At 40.7% G+C, this 22,107-nt stretch overlaps 2 protein-coding genes across 5 annotated transcripts in view; one reads left to right on the top strand and one right to left on the bottom strand.

Moving 5' to 3' along the window:
- The window catches only part of LOC111834428 (MAGUK p55 subfamily member 3-like), a 40,105-nt gene extending 30,539 nt beyond the window's left edge, over nucleotides 1-9,566 (top strand). For all 3 annotated transcript variants that reach the window (XM_072712732.1, XM_072712733.1, XM_072712734.1), the window contains exons 14-19: nucleotides 468-620; nucleotides 2,201-2,281; nucleotides 2,992-3,085; nucleotides 3,220-3,328; nucleotides 4,399-4,527; nucleotides 8,095-9,566. In XM_072712732.1, coding sequence (XP_072568833.1) covers nucleotides 468-620; nucleotides 2,201-2,281; nucleotides 2,992-3,085; nucleotides 3,220-3,328; nucleotides 4,399-4,527; nucleotides 8,095-8,271 — 743 coding nt within the window. In that variant the 3' untranslated portion in view covers nucleotides 8,272-9,566. The remainder of the gene's footprint in view (nucleotides 1-467; nucleotides 621-2,200; nucleotides 2,282-2,991; nucleotides 3,086-3,219; nucleotides 3,329-4,398; nucleotides 4,528-8,094) is intronic.
- Nucleotides 9,567-12,471: 2,905 nt separating this feature from the next.
- psmc5 (proteasome 26S subunit, ATPase 5) lies at nucleotides 12,472-21,533 on the bottom strand. 2 transcript variants are annotated; one of them, XM_023793712.2, is made up of 12 exons: nucleotides 21,379-21,533; nucleotides 20,786-20,857; nucleotides 20,641-20,710; nucleotides 20,415-20,512; nucleotides 20,264-20,320; nucleotides 18,341-18,571; nucleotides 18,062-18,188; nucleotides 16,871-17,061; nucleotides 16,370-16,468; nucleotides 16,053-16,163; nucleotides 12,746-12,832; nucleotides 12,472-12,621 (listed from the first exon to the last, which is right to left on the bottom strand). In XM_023793712.2, the coding sequence occupies exons 1-12, from the start codon at nucleotides 21,400-21,402 to the stop codon at nucleotides 12,568-12,570; spliced, it is 1,221 nt and encodes a 406-aa protein (XP_023649480.1). In that variant the 5' UTR covers nucleotides 21,403-21,533; the 3' UTR covers nucleotides 12,472-12,567. The 2 variants fall into 2 exon arrangements, with proteins under 2 accessions (XP_023649480.1, XP_023649481.1); XM_023793713.2 differs by lacking the exon at nucleotides 21,379-21,533 and adding an exon at nucleotides 21,312-21,334.
- Between the last annotated feature and the right edge of the window lie 574 nt (nucleotides 21,534-22,107).

Genomic DNA, 22,107 nt, shown 5'->3' with positions numbered 1-22,107 from the left:
GTGATGCTCTAATGATAGTTACAGTTTCTCCAAAGTGTAAAAGAGTCCCACGTTCCTGTAGAGAAGCTCTTTCCTGGGAGTTTTACACAGGTACTGTCATTCACCTTCTCCAGCACCACCAGAGTGTTTTCCAGACTCTCGTGGCTGTAGAAAATACCGGTTTTCAGTTTATTTCCTAGGTTTTTCTCACATTTCAATGTGTTTCATATGAGAATTGGTCAAATTGTTTATATTTGTTAATCAGTTGCACAACATATCACTGGTTTTTATTAATAATTTTTTAATCCAGTAAGTTCTGCTTCAGCATAGAGTTATTTAAAAAATTTAAAAAAAGTAAATAGCAGTCCAGTACATTTTTGTCTAGTTATAAATCACAATGATCTCTGTAAACCTCTCTCTATACAGTATATCGTATATCATATAGCCTTTAGTTCATCATGTGTCGGCAACTGTTTTCTGTCCTTAAGCTGGCCTTAGGAGAAGCTTCCGTCTGAGCCGCAAGGACCGCCATGGAGAATCCCGCCCCCCAGAGTCTGCCGAGCCGGAGTTCCTGACCTATGAAGAGGTGATGCGGGACCAGCGGCGTCATGGTGACAGGCCCCGTCTGGTGGTGCTCATTGGTGAGATGGACACACGGGCATCTGCTAACTATCTCCACCTTGACATTTAATGCAGGCCTAACCCTAAGAATTACATTACACTAACAATAACAATTTTTGCTGGGGGTGGGTTTGGGTGCCGGCGGATCGATGGCTCCATGAACCCCTTCCTCTTTCACCCCTCCCATGGGCAGTCCTGCCCAGTAGTAGTTCATGTTCTGCTCCCTGTAATAATATGAACATTTAAATTGCCAGGTAAAAACTGTTACTTTTACATTAGAGTTTGGATAAACAGAATCAGTGATTGTTTCTCAATATGCATACTTGACTGTACTTGTGTTCTCATGTACCCGTTTTATGTCATCTTCCATTGCCGAAGACCAGTTCCAATATTAAGAACAGAAGTACAGTGAATGGTAAAAATCCCCAAATGTTGTTCTTACCCTGTCCCAAATATCAAGGATACATCAGTTGCATCCTCACCGAACTAGACCAATCCCATGATTCATTGCACCCTAAGTTCGTTCTTGGGAGGCAAGTTACCAAGACTGGTCTTGCCAAGACCACAAGTACGATCTTTGTGTTCTTGGTATTGAGAAACACCCCAAATTTCAGCATTGATTCTCACATTATTATTATTATTGGCATTGGACGCTCTCATTCAAAATCAGAACATGATCATTTTGAAGAGTAGGAAAGACGAATTCCCTCCATTCTGCACACTTTGCTGATCTAATGTGGATATAAGCAGCAATGGAAAGGGTTCAGACATCACTAGCAGTGCTATTTTGTTTTATCTGCTTATAAACAATTTCACCTTAAATTGATCTCATGTCTGTCACATTGTTTGTTATTTTTATATGAAAAACGTTTTGAGTTGAGTTGCTGTTGCCTTTCTATCTGCTTAAACCAGGCTGGCCATTATTCTCTGATCTCTGCCATCAACAAGGCATTTTCACGCAGAGAACTGCTACTCATTAGATATTTTTTTCTTTTTCAACTGATTCTCTATAAATCCTAAAGCTGGTTGTACGTCAAAATCTCAGTAGACCAGCAGTTTCTGAAATATAAGCCCTTCTGGAGACAATAACTCTGCCTCATTCAAAGTCAGTTAGATCACCTTTATTCCCCCCCATTCTGGTGTTTAATGTGAACATTAACTGATGCTCCTGATCTGTATCTGCATGATTTTATAGATTGCCTGATTTGGTATTTGCTTCAATTAGCAGCTGAATGGGTGTACCTAATAAAGTGGCCTCTGAGTGCATATTATGAACTATGCAAACAAGAACTACTTGCCTTTGAAAATTAAAAATTTATGGTTTCCTATTCTGTTACTACTCATGACTCTGTGAGTTCTCAGTCTGGAATTCAGCCACGCAGAACTGATACACAAGGCTCTTCCTACCTGCTACAATGTGGTATTTTGGGCTAAGATTTGAGTTGGTCTGCTACTGAAAGATGGCATTAAAGCTAAGGTTAAAGTGCTGTCTTGTTTGGTACCAAAAGATAGTCAATTCCCTCTGACAGCAGCGTAACGCTCAGACACTGGGTCAGTTTGAGAGCAGATGGTCTGGAGCAGACTCTGTGAACCCCTGCAGGTTCCCTGGGCGCACGGATCAATGAGCTGAAGCAGAAGGTGGTTGCGGAGAACCCCCAGCGCTATGGAGTGGCCGTGCCGCGTGAGTATCTGCCTGCACTGCGGGATCCACACCGCAGGGCCTGCATCGTGGGATCTGTACCAAAGCCCATATGTACCAATCAGTGAAGGCTGTGACAGTGAGACAGAGGCTGTTTACTCTGTGTGTCCTTCGCTTTACATCGTTTGTTCACTCTCGAGTTGGCAGGAGGATAGCAATTATAAAAAAAAGACATTTCTGGAAATCGCTGCATCACCATCAAAATGTACCCATACTGTTCCCTAGAAAATCCTCTCAATTTGAGGGCAAAAGCAGGAGGTGCAAATGTTCTCATAGTCTTTATGAGAAAATAAATGAAAGCTTTTGAGTACAGTCCCATTTAACAGGAAGAATTATGACTTTCAAATTTATAAAGTACAAAAAAGGTTTATGTACCAGTCTAGAATTGTTTTTACACATTTAAATTATGGTAATAAAGGTTGATTACTGGAGGTTGATTCACATATCCATTTACAGAGAAACTTAGTCAATGCTGGAAAAGTTGCATTTGGTTTTGACTGTGGATTTCATTATGGTAATATTTATGTCAGTTTGCTATCAAAAGAATATTGTTAAAAAATATATATGAATCTATCTATGCAGCCATTAAAAGGTTGTGGTGTGGTTCATACACACACACACACACAATAGCCACTTGCAAAACACTGTGAAGGAATCCTCTAATCCTGCTTTTGCTTTTATATTCTCCCCAGACACAACCAGGCCTAAGAAAAGCCATGAGAAGGAAGGGGTGGAGTATCACTTTGTCTCTAAACAGGCCTTCGAGGCAGACGTACAGAGCAATAAGTGAGCTGGCTTTACTAATCTATGAATTCTCTAACTTCTGATGACATTACATTGTATGTTAGTGGATCCAGTTCTGTTGTGCTGTGAAACGTCTGTCCTGCATCACAGTTCTGGGGCTACATTGTTCTGCCTAGATTTATTGAGCATGGCGAATACAAGGAAAACCTATATGGCACAAGTATGGAGGCGATTCGCAGTGTACTGGCCAGGAATAAGCTCTGTTTGGTGGATGTACAGCCAGAGGTAAGTGTAACTCACCTAAAAACTTTAATGTCATTAATTTTATTTGGTTGATCATCTCCATTGACTAATGACATTTTTTTTTTTTTGTTAATCCATGTTTTTGTAAAACGTACCTTATCCCACTGAGGATGCAGAGCAGCTTGGTGTTATGACTTTTTGATTCAGTTTCACATCCTTCCTCATGACCTAGATGAGTCACCACCATAACACAAATGGCCTGTCTGATGACTGGTCCCTTACTGTGCTGCTAAAGAGAGCTAGCAAATGTTACTTCCCTTTGCCCCCTTTTGAGTGTTGGTGACACTGAAACATTTAGCATCATCATTGGCTTTTCCCTCGCACTCAATAGTACTTTGTGACATGTGTGTGCATACTGAGATACAGAGCCACAACCTTGAGTATTATTTATTCCTGCAGCATAAATCCACCCATGTTGCTGGGCTGAGTCATCCAGGCACTCACAGTGGAGGGCTTGGGCCATGTCTTTCTAGGTGGGAGGTGCCTGTGCTGAGTACATCGGTATAATTTTTGGAAGGAGGGAGTGGGTACGCTCGCATCCATATCGGGAGCAAAATTGTCCTCATCCTATAATACAGATCAAGTCTGTGCAGACGGCTATGGCAGTCACAAAGGCAATGCGCCTCTGAGGCTAATCCATTCATTTTCCCCCCATCCATCCATTTTCTATACTGCTTGTCCTAAGGAGGGTCACTGCGTTCTGGAGCCTATCCTGGAAGCTATAGGCACAAGGCAGAGAATAACCCGCCAGGGCACCAACCCGTCACAGGGTACACACCATGGGCAATTTAGAGACTCCCAGCTACATTGGCCAAAGTGCATGGCTTTGGACTATGGAAGGATACCAGAGGAAGCTTGCAAACTCGGACACATAGACATATAGACGGAGGGTGGGAATGAGCTATGAGGCTGCAGTACCACACTCAGCCACCACCGACACTAAGACTAAGACTAATGATAATATAAATAATACATTTCAATAGCAAACTGTGAAAACCTTAGTGAACATCTCCAGAACCCCACCAATCGCAGTCCTGATCTCTGTCTCTTAGGCTTTGAAGATTCTGCGCATGCCAGAGTTTAGGCCCTATGTGATTTTCGTGAGGCCCCGGATCCCAGAGGGCCAGCGTCGCCGCAGTGCTGCCACATCGCCGGGGCAAGGAGAGCCTGGCCGTGTCACGGTGAGACTGGCGTGGAAGCCACAAGGTTGCTCAGTTCAGGGCTCTGCTGCCATATGTTTGAGCAAACGATTCGACCCAAACAGATTGAGCAGAGGTGGGCAAACTTTTTGGCGTAAGGTCCAAGTAAATTTATTTAATAGTAAGGTGGGCCACTTCTGTTACAGACAGTCTAACATAAATGGATTAGGCAAAAAATCCAGTTCAAGAAGAGAGAGTTAAAAATCAATTTTTAAATATCAGTTTAAACATAGCTTACTCAAATTACGTTCGACACATTAGTTACTTATTATATATTTAACTAGCTGCACACACATTTTGCTAAGGGATTGACATGTGCGAGTCTGGCATGGTGTAGCTATGGGCAATATCCCTGATTTTCTTTTCGATCGCATTTGATCAAGTACGAAGGCTGGTATTGCTATCTTGTGTGCAATATATGGAAATAGAGCTGAACGATATTGGAAAAAATTCAGAATGTAATATTTGGATTTTTTACAATGAATATTGTGATATTTATAAAACAAAAAGAGGTGAGAAATTTACCCAAAATAAATTGGTAGAGATGCTGTGAGTTGTGCCAACAGACGCAAAGCTGTGCCAACAAAGAACTTGCTTTTGCTGAATATCCTCTCTGTGAAGACCAAAATATTTCTATGCAGTGAAAGACAAATGTCTTTCTGTGACCAGTTCTTATTTGCTTTTCTCCTCCACTCATGTTTGTTAAATTTCTCACGAACGTACCAGACTGTGTATGAGTATCTCCAACAGCAAGGACGAAAATGACTGTCAAGGGCTCGGAGAGCGCATGCAAAGCTCATGGAAAAAACAGAAGTGGTAAACTTTAGACTGATTTTTTTTAACATATACTACATAAAAAAAAACTGCAGAGTTTTGTTTCCTAAAACAGAGTAAAAAATGTTTCATAAAAATTGGTACGTCGTTATGTTTTATATAGTGGCCTGTAACCCAGCATTGTACAGCCCATAGATTTGCTTACATTCATTATCAGGTAGACCACCTCATGCTAACAGCCAAGAAGCCGAATCATGCAACTTCATACCCTAATAGATGATAAAGTAATCGCTGCAGTGTACTCAGGTAGGTAGTGTAGCTAGCAGTACAAAGTTGTGCAATAGCTTAAATAATCAGATCTGCTACAGATGCTTAACAATATTTCACCTTTAAATATGTCAGCTAGCTAAGAATATTAAATTAGTAGTTAATGAGAATTGTCTAATTTCAAAATGCACTATGATATGCTTGGACGGTACTAAGGTAATATGGTATACTATAGTATTTTGAGTTTGTTAGTAAAATTCTAGAGCATGGAGCATCCCTACCTCATTCAGCTAATTTTATTGCCAAGATCTCAAAATACCACAGTAAACCCAAAATATATTTGAAAATACCAGAACAGTGTTGTACAAAGTACTGGGCTTTCAGAATGTACTTTGCCAGACATAACAATTTTACATATTATCTTGTAAAATAACTCCACACAAAGCTATTTTCTTTCCATTGGTTCAGTCTCTAACTGCACCTTTCTTCTCCCACTGTTCTTTATGTATAATAAGACTGACAAACTGATAAAATATCACTACTTTGACATTACAATCTATTCTCAAAACAGAAACATTAAGACTGAAAGGACTGATAATTCAGCATCGATCCACAATGCACTGTGCGCCATCTAGGGGCATAGATGACTATATAATCACCAAATACAATAAACAAAAACAATAAATAAATGTTTGATTCATTTTTTGCTTAATGGGCTGGTTAAAGCTGATTGGTGGGCCGGATCCAGCTTGTAGGCCATAGTTTGCCCTACTCTGGCTTAGAATGAAAACATCTAACTGTGTAAATCAATATATACTCACCTAAAGGATTATTAGGAACACCTGTTCAATTTCTCATTAATGCAATTATCTAATCAACCAATCACAGGGCAGTTGCTTCAATGCATTTAGGGGTGTGGTCCTGGTCAAGGCAATCTCCTGAACTCCAAACTGAATGTCAGAATGGGAAAGAAAGGTGATTTAAGCAATTTTGAGCGTGGCATGGTTGTTGGTGCCAGACGGGCCGGTCTGAGTATTTCACAATCTGCTCAGTTACTGGGATTTTCACGCACAACCATTTCTAGGGTTTACAAAGAATGGTGTGCAAAGGGAATAACATCCAGTATGCGGCAGTCCTGTGGGCGAAAATGCCTTGTTGATGCTAGAGGTCAGAGGAGAATGGGCCGACTGATTCAAGCTGATAGAAGAGCAACTTTGACTGAAATAACCACTCGTTACAACCGAGGTATGCAGCAAAGCATTTGTGAAGCCACAACACGCACAACCTTGAGACGGATGGGCTACAACAGCAGAAGACCCCACCGGGTACCACTCATCTCCACTACAAATAGGAAAAAGAGGCTACAATTTGCACGAGCTCACCAAAATTGGACAGTTGAAGACTGGAAAAATGTTGCCTGGTCTGATGAGTCTCGATTTCTGTTGAGACATTCAAATGGTAGAGTCAGAATTTGGCTTAAACAGATTGAGAACATGGATCCATCATGCCTTGTTACCACTGTGCAGGCTGGTGGTGGTGGTGTAATGGTGTGGGGGATGTTTTCTTGGCACACTTTAGGCCCCTTAGTGCCAATTGGGCATCGTTTAAATGCCACGGCCTACCTGAGCATTGTTTCTGACCATGTCCATCCCTTTATGACCACCATGTACCCATCCTCTGATGGCTACTTCCAGCAGGATAATGCACCATGTCACAAAGCTCGAATCATTTCAAATTGGTTTCTTGAACATGACAATGAGTTCACTGTACTACAATGGCCCCCACAGTCACCAGATATCAACCCAATAGAGCACCTTTGGGATGTGGTGGAACGGGAGCTTCGTGCCCTGGATGTACATCCCACAAATCTCCATCAACTGCAAGATGCTATCCTATCAATATGGGCCACTAGCACCTTGTTGAATCAATGCCACATAGAATTAAGGCAGTTCTGAAGGCGAAAGGGGGTCAAACACCATATTAGTATGGTGTTCCTAATAATTCCTTTATGTGAGTGTATCTGTCAACCCTTAAATTGTTTAATTAAATAAATGAATAAAAACATCTTCCTAAGCAGGATAAATCATTCAACATCTTTGAGTTGTCTTTTGTGCTGCTTTATGTTTTGTCTCATGGTAAGAATTTGATTATGCTGTATATTACATTATATACATTTAGCAGACACATTTACCCATAGCAATGTACATTTGAGAAAGCAGCGTCAGACAGGTCCTGGAGCAATTAGCAGTGAAATTACTGTCCCAGCCACAGGATTTCAACTGGCGTCCTTCAAGTCATGGGCACAGAGCCCACCCACAAAACCACATACCACCCCATGTTCTATATGTGACTTTGGGTGAGTTTGCCGAAGCCTTCTTAACACTGCGTCGTTCGTAAGTTCTACCTTTTAACACAGAACTTACTAATGACGTAGCATTAAGAAGGCTTTGAGAAACTCACCCTTTATTACTTAAGACTCTTAGAATAATCTGTCTCTTTCCTGCTAAGGATGACCTTCAGGAGATGCGTCAGTCAGCACAGCTGATCGACCAGCAGTATGGCCACCTGGTGGACCGGATCCTGGTCAAGGAAGACTCAGCCAGTGCCTGCGCAGAGTTACGGATTATTCTGGAGCGGCTGGAGCGTGAGCCGCAGTGGGTGCCTGTAAGCTGGGTGAAGACCTAGTTGCTAAATGCAGGCCCAGGTATGACATTGCACCACCTCTCCTGCTCCCTTTGCCAGTCACATCTCCATCATTCCCAGTGACTCTAATGAAACCTGGCTGAAAGAAGTAGCCACTGACAACTCAATCTATCATTGGGCTATGAGGGTTCAAGCATAGTGAATACAGCCCAGCTCTGAAGATCTAACAGCAGCGGTTCTTTGGCTGTGTGACACCTGACTGTGTGTTTTGTGGCAAAGATGTCTGTGGTGATTTGACAATATTCCCTGGTTGTGTGTGCTCAATTGGTGATGTCATATATGACAGAACAGTTCTGTCAGTCGCTCTTGTGCTTAGTTTTTTAGGACTCCATTATTTCCATTTCTTATTTCACATAACTGTTCTGATTTGCTGCCATTTGTTAATCCATTTGTATTGTGTTATTTGTTCTCTCAGTGATGCTGCTGGAATGAGTCGTGATTTTATGTAATCTTCACTGTGTTCCCTGGGTTCCGAAGAAGGTATAAACAAACATTAAACAGACCTGTCCTGTCCCAGTAGCAGAAGCAAGAAACTGAGGCGATGGAAATCTAGCTACTGCAGTCTTTACATCTCCATTGTAGTTGTCGTGAAGGTGATGTTGTTTTGCTACCATCAGGGAGGTGGTACAGAACCCATTTCTGTGGATTCATTTGAAGTTATCTGAGATTTCCTTTCACTTCTGAGCCTCTGAGGAGAAACTGAAATCCGACACGGACCACATAGTGCTTCCCAATCTGTCTGCCTTTCTGGAGGCCTGGCCGAGAAGAGAGTGCATGTGCTGTGTTCTCTAACGTGAAAGCAAACAAGCTGTATTCATGCAGATCTGGCGGGGAGGTTCTCCACAAACAGTGCGTTAGAGTTAGATTGTGACTTGAACATAAATGCATAACTGTAAAATGAAACAAACAGCAATACTGACTTGTAATGTGAATTCCAGTATTACTTGTTTTAAATGTGATCTGAACAAATATTTTAACTTATTTTTTGAGGCGCATGACATCTGATAAAGGGATTGTGATGGTTTCATTTTGAAGAAGATAGATATGTAATATTTCTTATTAATACTTAATTTTGTATTAAAAGGTCTTTGGTCATTAATATGCTCATGGTGATCAGAATCTCAGTGATGATGTATATGGAAAGCTTTATGGATATTTATAATAATTATATAAGTGCATACTGTGATATTTGTTAAGACTTCTTGATAATTCCAAAAAAATCATCGTATGTTTTGCAAGTACTTGACCAAATCAAAATACACAATCTTGGACCCTAACATTTGTATGCATAATATTTCAGCATGATTTGATTCATTTGCATTAATTAAGGTACAAACACTGACCATCTGAGCAGCTTCTATCAGCACTTACCCAGAGCAAGGTCATGCAGAGCCGGTCCCAGGAAACCGCTCACATCAGCTACTCTCAAGTCAGGTCAAATTATTTTTATTTATATACCATATTAAAAACAACATATGTTGTGCCAAAGTGCTGTACATCAAAATATGACAATATTAAAACACATAACAAATAATTATTAATCTAATTAAGGTAAACAGAACCTAAGGCTAGACAGTAAAAGCTGGTTTTTAAACAAAATTTAAATGTATCAATAGTAGGGCATCCCACTACCAGGGCGTATCAATAAGAACATAAGAACTATACAAACGAGAGGAGGCCATTCGGCCCATCGAGCTCGCTTGGGGAGAACTTAACTAATAGCTCAGAGTTGTTAAAATCTTATCAAGCTCTGATTTAAAGGAACCCAAGGATTCAGCTTGCACTACGTTATCAGGAAGACTATTCTTCCTGAGTAGCTTCCTCAAAAAACTCCAACAGATTTGTTAAACAGGATCTACCTCTCCTAAATCCATGCTGGCTATCCCTCAAGATGTTATTTGAGTCCAGGTAATCTACCATTTTCTCTTTGATTATAGCCTCCATAACTTTACCAGTTATACAAGTTAGACTGATTGGCCTATAGTTTGACAAATTACTTCTATCCCCTTTTTTGAAAATGGGCGTTATGTTGGCATGCTTCCAATCAGAAGGTACCACACATTCAGATAAGGATTTTTGAAACAGTAATGTTAAGGGTCGGCAAATAATACCCCTCTTCTCTTTTAACACTATAGGTAAGATGCCATCAGGGCCCTGTGATTTATTTATTTTGAGCTAAGCTAGGCTTTGCAAAACATCAGCTTCAGTTATATATATATGCTGTGTATCAATGACAAAGGCCTAGTCAACTTTAGATTTCATGCATCCCTGTGGAATGCAGAGAAATTGATAATTGGCTGATCGAAGATGAAGAGAAGTAGTATAAAGCTCAGTAAGCTCTGAGATGTACTGGGGACCTATGCCTTAAAAACAAATGATAAAACTTTAAACTCAGTTAACAGAGCAGAGAGTCAATATAATGCAGCCAATACAGGTAATATTCAGTCCCTTTTCTTAAGAGCATTTTGAACAAACTGTAGCTCAGATGAAGATGCTAGTGGCAAGCCAAGGTACAGAGAAGTGCAGTAATATAATTGGGTTGAGATAAAAGTGTAAGTAACTGTCTCCAGATCTTTAACTGAAAGGTAAGCCTGGCTATTGTCCTTAATTGAAGAAGAAAAAATAACAGCATTTATTTGTTTAACAAGCTTCATGATAGAAGCCTAGAGGAAGCTTTTACAGAGTAATGTGGTGAGAGCTTGAAATAGATCCTTGTGGCACCCCACACTGAAAAGGAACTGTGGGTGAAATATCTTTACCTGTACTGACTGAAAAAGACCTTCCTTCCAAATAAGATCAAAACCATTTTAAGGCTGTTCCCCGGATACCTACAGCATAACTAACACTATCAATGATCATCAGTATCAAAAGCCACACTCGGATCAAGTAGAATTAAAACAGATGATCCACTGACAATAGAGAGCAATAAATCATTTGTCACTGTGTAAGGCTGATTCAGTACTATGCTATGAAATCAGATTGAAATTTATCAGTAACGAAATATTGTTCAAGGTAACTGGAAACCTGTGATTTGTGATTTTTTGTGATTTGTTTCAAAATGGGTCAATGACTATTTGGAAGTGTTTGGTCTAGGTCAGGACTATTCAAATCACGGTCCTCAAGGGCCGAGAACTGATATTTTTCCAGCTTTCCTTTACCTGAGAGTCAGTTGGGGGGGGGTCTAGGTTATGCTTTTGTAGCAATGGTTGAACCACTCCATGTTTAAAACAAGTCACAGTCATTCGCTAGAGAGGTATTTATAATGGTCCATACAGTGGGGGCAATGGGAGGCAGTATTTCTTTAAAGAAGTATACAGGTAGAATATCTATGGGGCACAAAGAGAGTTTCATTTCTAAAACAGTGCCCTGCAGCTGGGAAAAGGAAACTGGTTCAAACTGGACAAAGGAACTAAATGGGAGCTGTGCTGGATAAGGATTACGTGACAAAGGAAGAATTATAGATCATATACTATTAATTTTAAAATTAAAATTTGAACAGGTTGGTTCGACTTTTAAGAAATTCAAGTTCTGAGTTCGAGAACTGAGGTACTACTGTATTTTCAATTTATGGTGGGTTTATCAGAACGTCACCCCATCGCAAGCTTAAGAGGGGTAGAAATAATTACAAAGGGTTTTAATTTATGGGCTGAGTTGAAGGATACAAACACCAAGAATTTATGTTCAGAAAGGGCAGGGATGAGATTATTCCTGGCTCCATGATTTATAAGGGGGGAATCAAATATAGGTTCTGTTATCTTAGGAAATAAAATGTCCACAAAACACTGATGCAAGTTCAGTTATCAAAGTACTGCTTAGAAAAATGACATTTAATCTGTGTGGACATACAGATAATGAATATTTTTTAAATGTAATGATTAAAAAAATTGACAAGATGTACTGATTACATAAGAACATTAGATTATACTTGAACAATACTTTTAATAACTGCATTGTCAACTGAAAACAAAGACCAAACAGGTCTTATAAATTTTTAACTAGCACAATTCCCAGTAACCACACATTTAAAATAGGTAATTTGCATTAATAAAGCAATACAGATTAAGAGACTTAAAAATCCAAGCCCACAGAGGTGGGGTTATGTACATCCTCAAGGACACAAGTAGAACGCCACCTCAGTCTTTTGTTCAAATGTTTATATCGTCAAAGATTGTACGGACAGTCTTAGGGATTTACACCATTTATTTATAGAGCAGAACAAGTACAGTCCAATCCTAAAGAATACTAGAAAATAATATACAGTTCTTGGTTTCTTGGAGTTTACTTCCAGAGCTTCTTAATAGACATGTTCTTCTCACTGTCCTTCTGCATCACCTGTTGAAAGACAAAATATGACTTTTCTCTTTGACTGGTAACACATCGTTTAAAATCGGAAAAAAAAGATCAAGGGTGGATATGACCACTTCAACAGAAATGTGATCAACAATAGACAGCTTGCCTTTGCAACGGCCATCTCGAAATCCTCCTGGGTGACATGCACTCTCCTCTCTCTCAGAGCGTACATGCCAGCCTCCGTACAGACACCCTGTATGCAGTAGGAAAACAGCATTAGCTCCATTGAATCAAGAACACAATCTTCCACCTCCAGCTGCATGTCTAAATGAATGATCTTCTATATATTAATGAAGGGGCACAGCATGAACAGATGTTAATCTGACCTCTGTCCTATGGGCCAAAAATCTACAAACAAGCATACGAGCCAGGGAGTTTATCACAGGGTCACCAGCTCAGTTTGTCTCTAACCTGCCAAGTACGTCTGAATGCAAAGCGGCAGTAAGACAATACAGCTAAATAGTGTCATCAACAACAAGAAATGATGCTGAAGTACCAGGGACAAAAAAAGGCCACAGATATCACACAAGGGCTGTTCAGAAATTCTACTGTATGAACCTTTTCAGCATTATGAACTAGCTCTATTGGCACAGTGCATTGTGTCGCTTGTGCCTGGGAAGGTAGACAGGGTGCCCAACATACAGTGCCTTGCAAAAGTATTCACCCCCCCTTGGCATTTTTCATGTTTTGCAGCCTCACAACATGGAATTAAAATGTTTCTTAATCTGATTGTGTGATGGATCTGCACAAAATAGTCAAAGTTGGTGAAATGAAAAGAGAAAAAAAAATATATAAAGAATAAAAAAATAAACTGAAAATTGGCATGTGCGTATGTATTCACCCCCTTTGCCACAAAGCCCCTAAAAAGTCCTGGTGCAACCAATTACCTTCAAAAGTCACATAATTAGTGAAATGAAGTCACCTGTGTGCAATCTAAGTGTCACATGATCTGTCAGTATAAACACACCTTTTCTGAAAGGCCCCAGAGGCTGCAACACCACTAAGCAGGAGGCATCACACCATGAAGACCAAGGAGCTCTCCAAACAAGTCAGGGACAAAGTTATAGTGAAGTACAAGTCAGGGTTGGGTTATAAAAAAATATCCAAATCTTTGATGATCCCCCGGGGAACCATTAAATCCATCATCTTCAAATGGACATGGTACCACAACAAACCTGCCAAGAGAGGGCTGCCCACCAAAACTCACAGACTGGGCAAGGAGGGCATTAATCAGAGAGGCAGCACAGAGACCATAGGTAACCCTGAAGGAGTTGCAGAGTTCCACAGCAGAGACTGGAGTATCTGTCCATAGGACCACAATAAGCCGTACACTCCATAGAGCTGGGCTTTATGGAAGAGAGGCCAGAAAAAAGCCATTACTTAGCGTTAAAAATAAGAAGGCACGTTTTGAGTTTGCCAAAAGGCATGTGGGCGACTCCCCAAATGTATGGAGGAAGGTGCCCTGGTCATATGAGACTAAAATTGAACTTTTCGGCCACCAAGGAAAATGATATGTGTGGCACAAAACTAACACATCCCATCACCCCCAGAACATCATCGCCACAGTGAAACATGGTGGTGGGAGCATCATGCTGTGGGGATGTTTTTCAGCAGCAGGGACTGGGAAAGATGGATGGTGCTAAATACAGGGATATTCTTGAGCAAAACCTGTGTCAGTCTGCCTGTGATTTGAAACTGGGACGGAGGTTCACCTTCCAGCAGGATAATGACCCGAAGCATACTGCTAAAGCAGGGGTGGCCAATCTTGTCCGCAAAGGGCCACTGTGTGTGTGGGTTTTCGCTGCAACTCCCTAATTAAATTACTAATTAGAGAACTGATTGGCTGAAGAGTCCTCACAGCTGGGTTTGAACAGCTGACCTACAGGTTATCCCAAAAACCTGCATACACACCGGCCCTTTGCGGATAAGATTGGCCACCCCTGTGCTAAAGCAACACTTCAATGGTTTAAGGGGAAACATTTAAATGTGTTGGAATGGCCTAGTCAAAGTCCAGACCTCAATCAAATTGAGAATCTGTGGTCAGACTTGAAGATTGCTGTTCACAAGCGAAACCCATCCAACATGAAGGAACTGGAACAGTTTTGCCTTGAGGAATGGGCAAAAATCCCAGTGGCTAGATGTGGCAAGCTCATAGAGCCAAAGCGACTTGCAGCTGTAATTGCCACAAAAGGTGGCTCTACGAAGTACTGACTTTAGGGGAGGTGAAGAATTATGAAGTTTTCTGTTATTTTGTCCTATTTGTTGTTTGCTTCACAATAAAAAAAGAAATACATCTTCAAAGCTGTAGGCATATTCTGTAAATGAAATGGTGCAAACTGTCAAACAATCCATTTTAATTCTAGGTTGTGAGGCAAAAAAAACATGAAAAATGCCAAGGGGGGTGAATACTCTAGCAAGGCAATGTATCAGAAACACTTAACAATGATGGTAATATCAAGCACCTACTTTTCCTACAGAAGAACTTCAGTCCTGAACTTAGATACTGGATCATTCAAGCAGAATCCAGTACTTTACTGCATGAAAGTGGTAGAAATGTCTAAATGTGACTGACTGGAGAAGCCATGGAATTTATTAGATTACATCCTACTCTTCAACAAACCATTCAAATTTGGGAATTATCTTGGGATATGGGAACATGAAGGATGTTTGCACCTGCAGAACAGCCTCATTCTCTGGCTGTAATGCCCATCCAGAGCATCATCAGACCATGATCATGAGATGACTTTCCATTCCACTAAACACTCTGGGCTGAAGGCATCCTTTGACTTTCATGCATGTTTGAAGAAAGCCAGACCATATTACTTTTCCTCTGCTTTTCAGAGGTCCTGGTCTTGTGCTTCTTACAGCAGGTCATGCCTCTCTGTGCATGAGACAGGAGCCCTGGATGCCGTGAGCTTCACAAAGCTGTTTTTTGCTGAGACTGGGGAACATGATTTGGTTCTTCAGTAACTCAGGCCATATTTGTGTGTCCTATCGCAGCACTCCATCCATCCCTGTGAGTGAGCTTTGGTCTTCATCACCAGTGTATTTTTCCCATGTTTGGCAAATGCTGTCATCATTTTTGAGGCAAAACGCAAACCTGAAATTTGGGCACTGACACTGTAGCTGCCTCAGGTCACTGAAAGCTCACGTATCAAGTGCCCTCTATCAGACCTCTTACAGGTGATACACACTGCTAACTGGCATTCAACTGAATCAGTTCCCTTTGTAGCTACATTTGTGATCTGTGATTTAATTTTAGGTAAATGTAATTTTATCTGGAATATCTAAGCTGGAAACTGCAATATCACAGTAAGCATGTGCCCATCTGCTTTTGTATTGTGAGTACAAATATCACATCTTGGGGGGGCAGGCAATAAGAGGCTGATCCACACTGCCGCACGGCTGCTCACCTTGACCTCCGCTCCAGAGGCTCCAGGCATCAGCTCAGCGATCTTACGCAGATTGATTCCACGGGTCAGATTCATCTTGCGGGAATGGATCTTCAGGATGTCCAAACGAGCCTGCAGGGAAGGGCCATAGGACACGTCACTCAGAAGCTTACAGACAAATCCAATCACCATTCACACATCAATACTATTAATCTGTGTCTACACCTATAGACAGTGAGGAATATTGTATCTCCAGAGTTACTGTTAACAGCTTCCACCAACTACTGAACTGTATCAATTGGTAGAGAACAGCTGCAAACTTAAAATTCAAATGTCACCTCTTCATTGGGGGGAGGGAATTCTATCTTCCTGTCGATGCGACCAGGTCTGAGAAGGGCAGAGTCCAGGATGTCGATGCGGTTGGTGGCCATGATGACCTTTAGAATACAAAAAAATTTACTCAGAGGTCATATATGCTTCAGTAAAAACAGACAAATCTGATGGCTATTTAAGAAAACATGGGAAATAAAGTGCAAAATAATGCTGATTTGAATTCAAATAAAGAGATCAGTTCTGCAGAATAAACTCTGATGCCAGGTTCAAAACCATGAACAAACAGAGCATTAATGACTTCCCCCATTCACCAACCTTAATGGTATTTGATCTACTGACCCAGGGCTGGCAAAAGCCATTTCGGGACCCAAAGCAAAATCTGATTTACTTAGTTGTCATTTGGGGGGTGGGGGGACTAGGGGGGCGGGCAGTTGTAGGGACCTCAGCAGCCACTTAGCTGTGCTCACACTCCCACTGGGCACGGCAGACACAAAACCCACGAGTACCTTGATGTTCTTGGTGGCCTCAAAGCCGTCCAGCTGGTTGAGTAGCTCCAGCATAGTCCTCTGCACCTCGCTGTCTCCACCAGAGCCTCCCTCAAGGCGTGAGGAGCCAATGGAATCGATCTCGTCCATGAAGATTATGGAGGGTGCGTGCTCCCGGGCCATGACAAAGAGCTCCCGCACCATCCGGGCCCCTGCGCTCACACAACAGCAGCACGTGCATCATAAGCACCAGAGGTCTCCACAAGTAGAGATTACTGCAAACTGCATGAGTTATGCCCTCACTTGGATAAGCCATTTCAAAATGCAAATTGTGTCAAAATCATACATATGTCATACTTTACTGACTTCAGCTACTAATGCACCAATACCAAGTTTAAGTACTCAAGCTTGTTATCTGGTACTCATAATACCAATTTCGGCTGGGCAATGTCAAAAAAATATGCAATATTTTAATTGTAACACACAGCACCAAGAGGGGAAATAAATTTAATTTGCAAAAACACACACAAAATGGCAGGGATACAACATATTGCCATGTTGAGCCACCCTAAATCACACCAAGAGAAATTCCTTCACTGTGACAGCCCTAGTTTATCCTGACTTGTTACGGTATCCCCCAAACACCATGCAGAGAAGCCTGGCTTCCAGACTGGTATAAATATCTGGCTGCAAGTCTCTGTCCAATCAACATTGTCTAAGCAAAAACTATGCATGAAGCTCTCAAACTCCCAGTGAAGCACTGTGTCCAGGCGGGCTCTGAAAAGATATCACCGAGGCACATTGACTAATACGCTTTCATCTGTTCTCCATTTAGACAAATTGCACTTGAATCTTCCATAGAGTTCCAGTGATACAAGGCGACAGTGGGCGTCTATCGGCTGTGTATATCCTAGCTTCAAAGGGAAAATTGATATATATGTTGAAAGCAACTACCATGAAACGATCAGACCTGTGGTTCAATTAGCAATAGATTACACTTTTAAATGCTAATAAAATTAAGTTACATTGACTGCATTCTTTTGCCATTTTATAGGAAAAAGCGTACTTCCTGTGTAGTCAGAGCAATTGCTTGTGGCATAACCTGCATCATTACAAGGATAAGTAAGAGTACATAAGCATGGCATCAGATCAAATATCAGTATATTCCTAATACTAAGATTGCAAAAGCACAGAGAATGTTCTCAAACTCACCCTCTCCAATGAACTTCTGCACCAGCTCTGAGCCAGACACCCTGATGAAGGTGCAGTCAGTGTGATGGGCTACTGCCCGAGCCAGCAGGGTCTTCCCAGTCCCTGGAGGGCCATAGAGAAGCACTCCCTGGGATGGGTGAATAAAGAAAATCAACTTTTATAGAATATAACCTACGAATATACTCTACAGGTGTATACTTATAGAGACTGCGTACACACAGCATTGACTAATGTGAACTGAAGTTCAAGGTGACCCCTGCACTCTTGCTTGTCACAAACCTTGGGTTGTGCAATTCCAAGGGCCTCAAAGAGCTCTGGGTGCTTGACTGGCAGCTCGATCACCTCCTTGATCTCCTTGATCTGCTTGTCCAGGCCTCCAATCATCTCATAGGTGGAGTCTGGTACTTTCTCCACCATCATCAGAGATACCAGGGGATCCACTTTGTTAGGAAGGATCTTGTGTAGGGTGTAACTGTCATTGCGAAGGGCCACACGGCAGTTTGGAGTGACCTGCGCAACACGCGTAATCAATTATCCATCTCTTTTTGTTGCCTACTAGCATTCAGAGATGTAAATACATTTTCAAAAGTTTTGACCAACTTCATCAGAATATTTTTTTAAATTGCTACATTAATTTTGAGAAATGCATTGTCAAAGATGGTTAGAGCATTTAAAAGGTTTTCTTGTTTTCCTTAATGTTTTTCACCAATGTCAAATTAAAGCATTCTGTTAAAATTGAAATTGCCCCAAAATCCACATTTTCAAATTGATATCATAAGTCATTAATCTTTCTGTCCAACAAAACCAATTTGTTTACTCTTGCCACTGTACAAATGACTTTCATTCTTACTAGTGAGTAACTTACAGTTTTTTCCAGTCGCTAACAAGCGCTTACCCATACTTCAGATACTTTTTCTAAACTCTTAACACAGACTCACACCTACAAAACACAATTGGCCAAATGGATAATTTTCTTCTCAAAAATACATTTTGTTAAACATATACTAGCACTTCATTTCAAAATAGAACACATCTTTCTCTGCACACACTAACTTTACCAAAACACTGGAAATCTGACTCAAAATGAAATTATTCTGTCAAACAATAACGCATGTTTTCAGTTCACAAGGTACATGCAGTCAATCAAAGTGCACCAGGTTTCAAAATACTGGCAATCTTTGGCATTACAAAAACTACATAGACTTTGTTTCATTTTTACAGGTAACTGTATGCAAGACATGCAATCCACCGTTTTTACACTATATTTTTTGGTTGGGAACTGCATGTATGTCCACATCTAATGTTCACATTCTAAATCATTCCAGGAAAAAGCAAATCAGTTTTTTTTTTCCTTTACTGTGTACAAGTTTTTCTGTATTGCTTACAGTGAACAAAATATTCATGAAACATACAAGAGCGAACACACAAAATACACTGAGCGGACACACAAAATACACTGAGCGGACACACAAAATACACTGAGCGGACACACAAAATACACTGAGCGGACACACAAAATACACTGAGCGGACACACAAAATACACTGAGCGGACACACGAAAAACAGCAACAAAAAAGCTCAGATGAAAGGGGGAAAGACTGGGGGAAAAAATAAAACTGGAAAAAACTGTAATTGCCAGCTTATTTTTGAGCTGATGTGTTGTTTTTGAACTGATATCATTGCAGAAGCAGAGGTTTTATACTGTATCTAAGGTTTGGAATATTGTTTTTGCTATTGTGGGATGTTGTGTGTTAACATTCGTAAATACTACAAAAACGATCCATAATTTTGTTGGGAGGTATAGCTTGTCTGTTAAGAAAATGTAAGCATTGTAGATATGTGTCGACTGACTGCATATTGTGTGAAAACGACATGAAATTTGTGACTGGTATGGCCGCAACAGACCGATGCTGTGCTACTTGTGTTTAGAGTTTTGAAAATGTGACAACTGTTTGGACAAACGCTTGTTAGCGACTGGAAAAAACTGTAATACAGGATTCATTTTTCCTTCTTCAGTTAATTTAGGGGTGAATGTAAAATCAAGTATATCTTGCCTAAACTGCACATAAAAGCTGAAATCATAAGTAAATTTCCACTTATTATAAACCAGATGTTTTTCTTAATGTAAAAGTCAAATTAAAATATAAACACAAATTAAATATTTGGAGGAAAAAAATAATGAGCAGTGAAACAACACTCACATCATTTATGTCAATGTTCTTATCCACATCCACAACAAACTTCCCCTCCGGATGCACCTGGAAACAGAGCAAGACAAGCAGTCAAAATGAGCTCAACACCATCACTTTCACAAAGAAGTAAAGGTGGAGCTGGGCTAGATGGGCTTATTACCTTAACCAGCACCTTCTTCTTGTCCATGGCCCTCACCACCTCCCCTACATAGGAACCCTGCTCCTGCAGCAGCTGCAGCTCCTCACGCAGGAGACGCACTGAAAGGCATTGAGACCAGTGATTATTACACACAAGCATTTTTCCACTGAGGACACACAGTGGGAATATATGCATAAATCACCATGTATAAAAAAGCACTATACATGGCAGCAGAGAGCAGGTCTACCTTTGGCGTTGAGCTCATTCCTCTGTGCCTGCAGACGCCGAAGATTCTGGCTCTTATCATTCACCGTCAGCTACAAACAAACAGGAGTTATTCACGGGTTCTTCGCTAAAACGCGGTATAGTTATTCTCCTTGTGGATTTCTCACCTGAAGCTCCTCTATTTTGGACAGATAATACTGCCTAAGACCAGAGCCCCCTTTGATATCTTCGGTCTCCATCTGAAAATAGAATTTAAATTAAGTAAATAAGACTCGAATGCAACATTGATGTATAAGCTGAATGGAAACATGCAATATTAGCAGCTTTAACTGAAATATACTGCTGAAGTTAATTTTACTAGGTCTATCGTAATGTTAGCTAGCTAGATAACAAAATGTTGACGTTAAATAAGCTTGCAAACCGCAAGCAAAATTCGACAAAACACCCAGAAGCAGTGGAACAAGATATCCATGTCCTGTCGCTTTTAATTATATTCTGTTCCCACTGATTGTCAAGCACGTTTTATGTTAGCAGGCCATATAACTGGCGATGCTGCTCCTCAACAGCAGCTGTAGTTAACAAGTCCGGTACAATGAGACAGCAAACCGGTACAATAACCGCTTAAACATAGCAAACATGCGTGTATGTAATCAAAGTATAATCAAAATATTAAGACAAACATCGATAATGTACCCGCAGGAACATGTACGACCGTCAGAAAATATAATATAAACGTTAAACTCAGATTTTTAACACTTACATGATCCAGCCCGTCCAGCGCCATTTCGGCTGCCTGCTTCAGAATTTGACGTCACTTCCGGAATGCGATCAAACCTCCTGCTGGAAAACAGCGCCCTCTAGCGACACGATTGACTGAAGCGCCAAATGAATGAATGGATAAATGAGTGAGCAGACGCAGGTCTTTAGAAGTTCCTAGAACGAAGAAGTTAACACGATTATGAGAAGTCATGTGGTATGCGGAGCCGTCGAGGAACACTTGCTTATTTCAGTTACATGATAGCAGGATTATATATGTAAATTTATCTGAAGTATCTGTCCTGGGCTAATTATGGAAATAAAAAAAATTGCATGAACACATACTCTTGGTAGATATTTACACAGTTCAATTAATTGCAAAAATGGAAAAGGTAAATGCTGGACTGTACGGGTTTGATGCAGGTAGGCTCTCTATAGCTCTCTATATATTTGGAGATGCAGACAAACGGGCAGAAACAATGGCGCCTGCTGAAAATTTCGATTGAGGAGGTGGGGGTAGTATGGTCCAGTTGAATTTATTAAACAGAAATTACTTTCGGAGAGGTCAACCCCGTTATCTTTCTCAAAATATGATTATTTTCTGACTTGCAAAATGTTAGTATTTTTTTTTCATTTCAACATAACTGGTAGAAAAAAGTTCAATAGGCATCATCAAAAATTATAAAGGACATTTTAACTTTCGTTCTTTGCTTCATTATCTGATTTTATTTCA

This window comes from Paramormyrops kingsleyae, chromosome 5 (genome assembly GCF_048594095.1).
Source record: "Paramormyrops kingsleyae isolate MSU_618 chromosome 5, PKINGS_0.4, whole genome shotgun sequence".
Lineage (NCBI taxonomy): Eukaryota > Metazoa > Chordata > Actinopteri > Osteoglossiformes > Mormyridae > Paramormyrops > Paramormyrops kingsleyae.
This window is presented reverse-complemented; position numbering and strand designations above follow the sequence as displayed.

Bases quoted from the DNA above. Each gene is read 5' to 3' on its own strand.
- psmc5 (XM_023793712.2), bottom strand. From the start codon at position 21,402: ATGGCGCTGGACGGGCTGGATCAT. The intron at 18,189-18,340 runs GTTTGTGACAAG...CACCCATCCCAG, and splicing joins TTGGAATTGCACAACCCAAG to GGAGTGCTTCTCTATGGCCC. The intron at 12,622-12,745 runs GCAAGCTGTCTA...GTCTTTCAACAG, and splicing joins TCGAGATGGCCGTTGCAAAG to GTGATGCAGAAGGACAGTGA.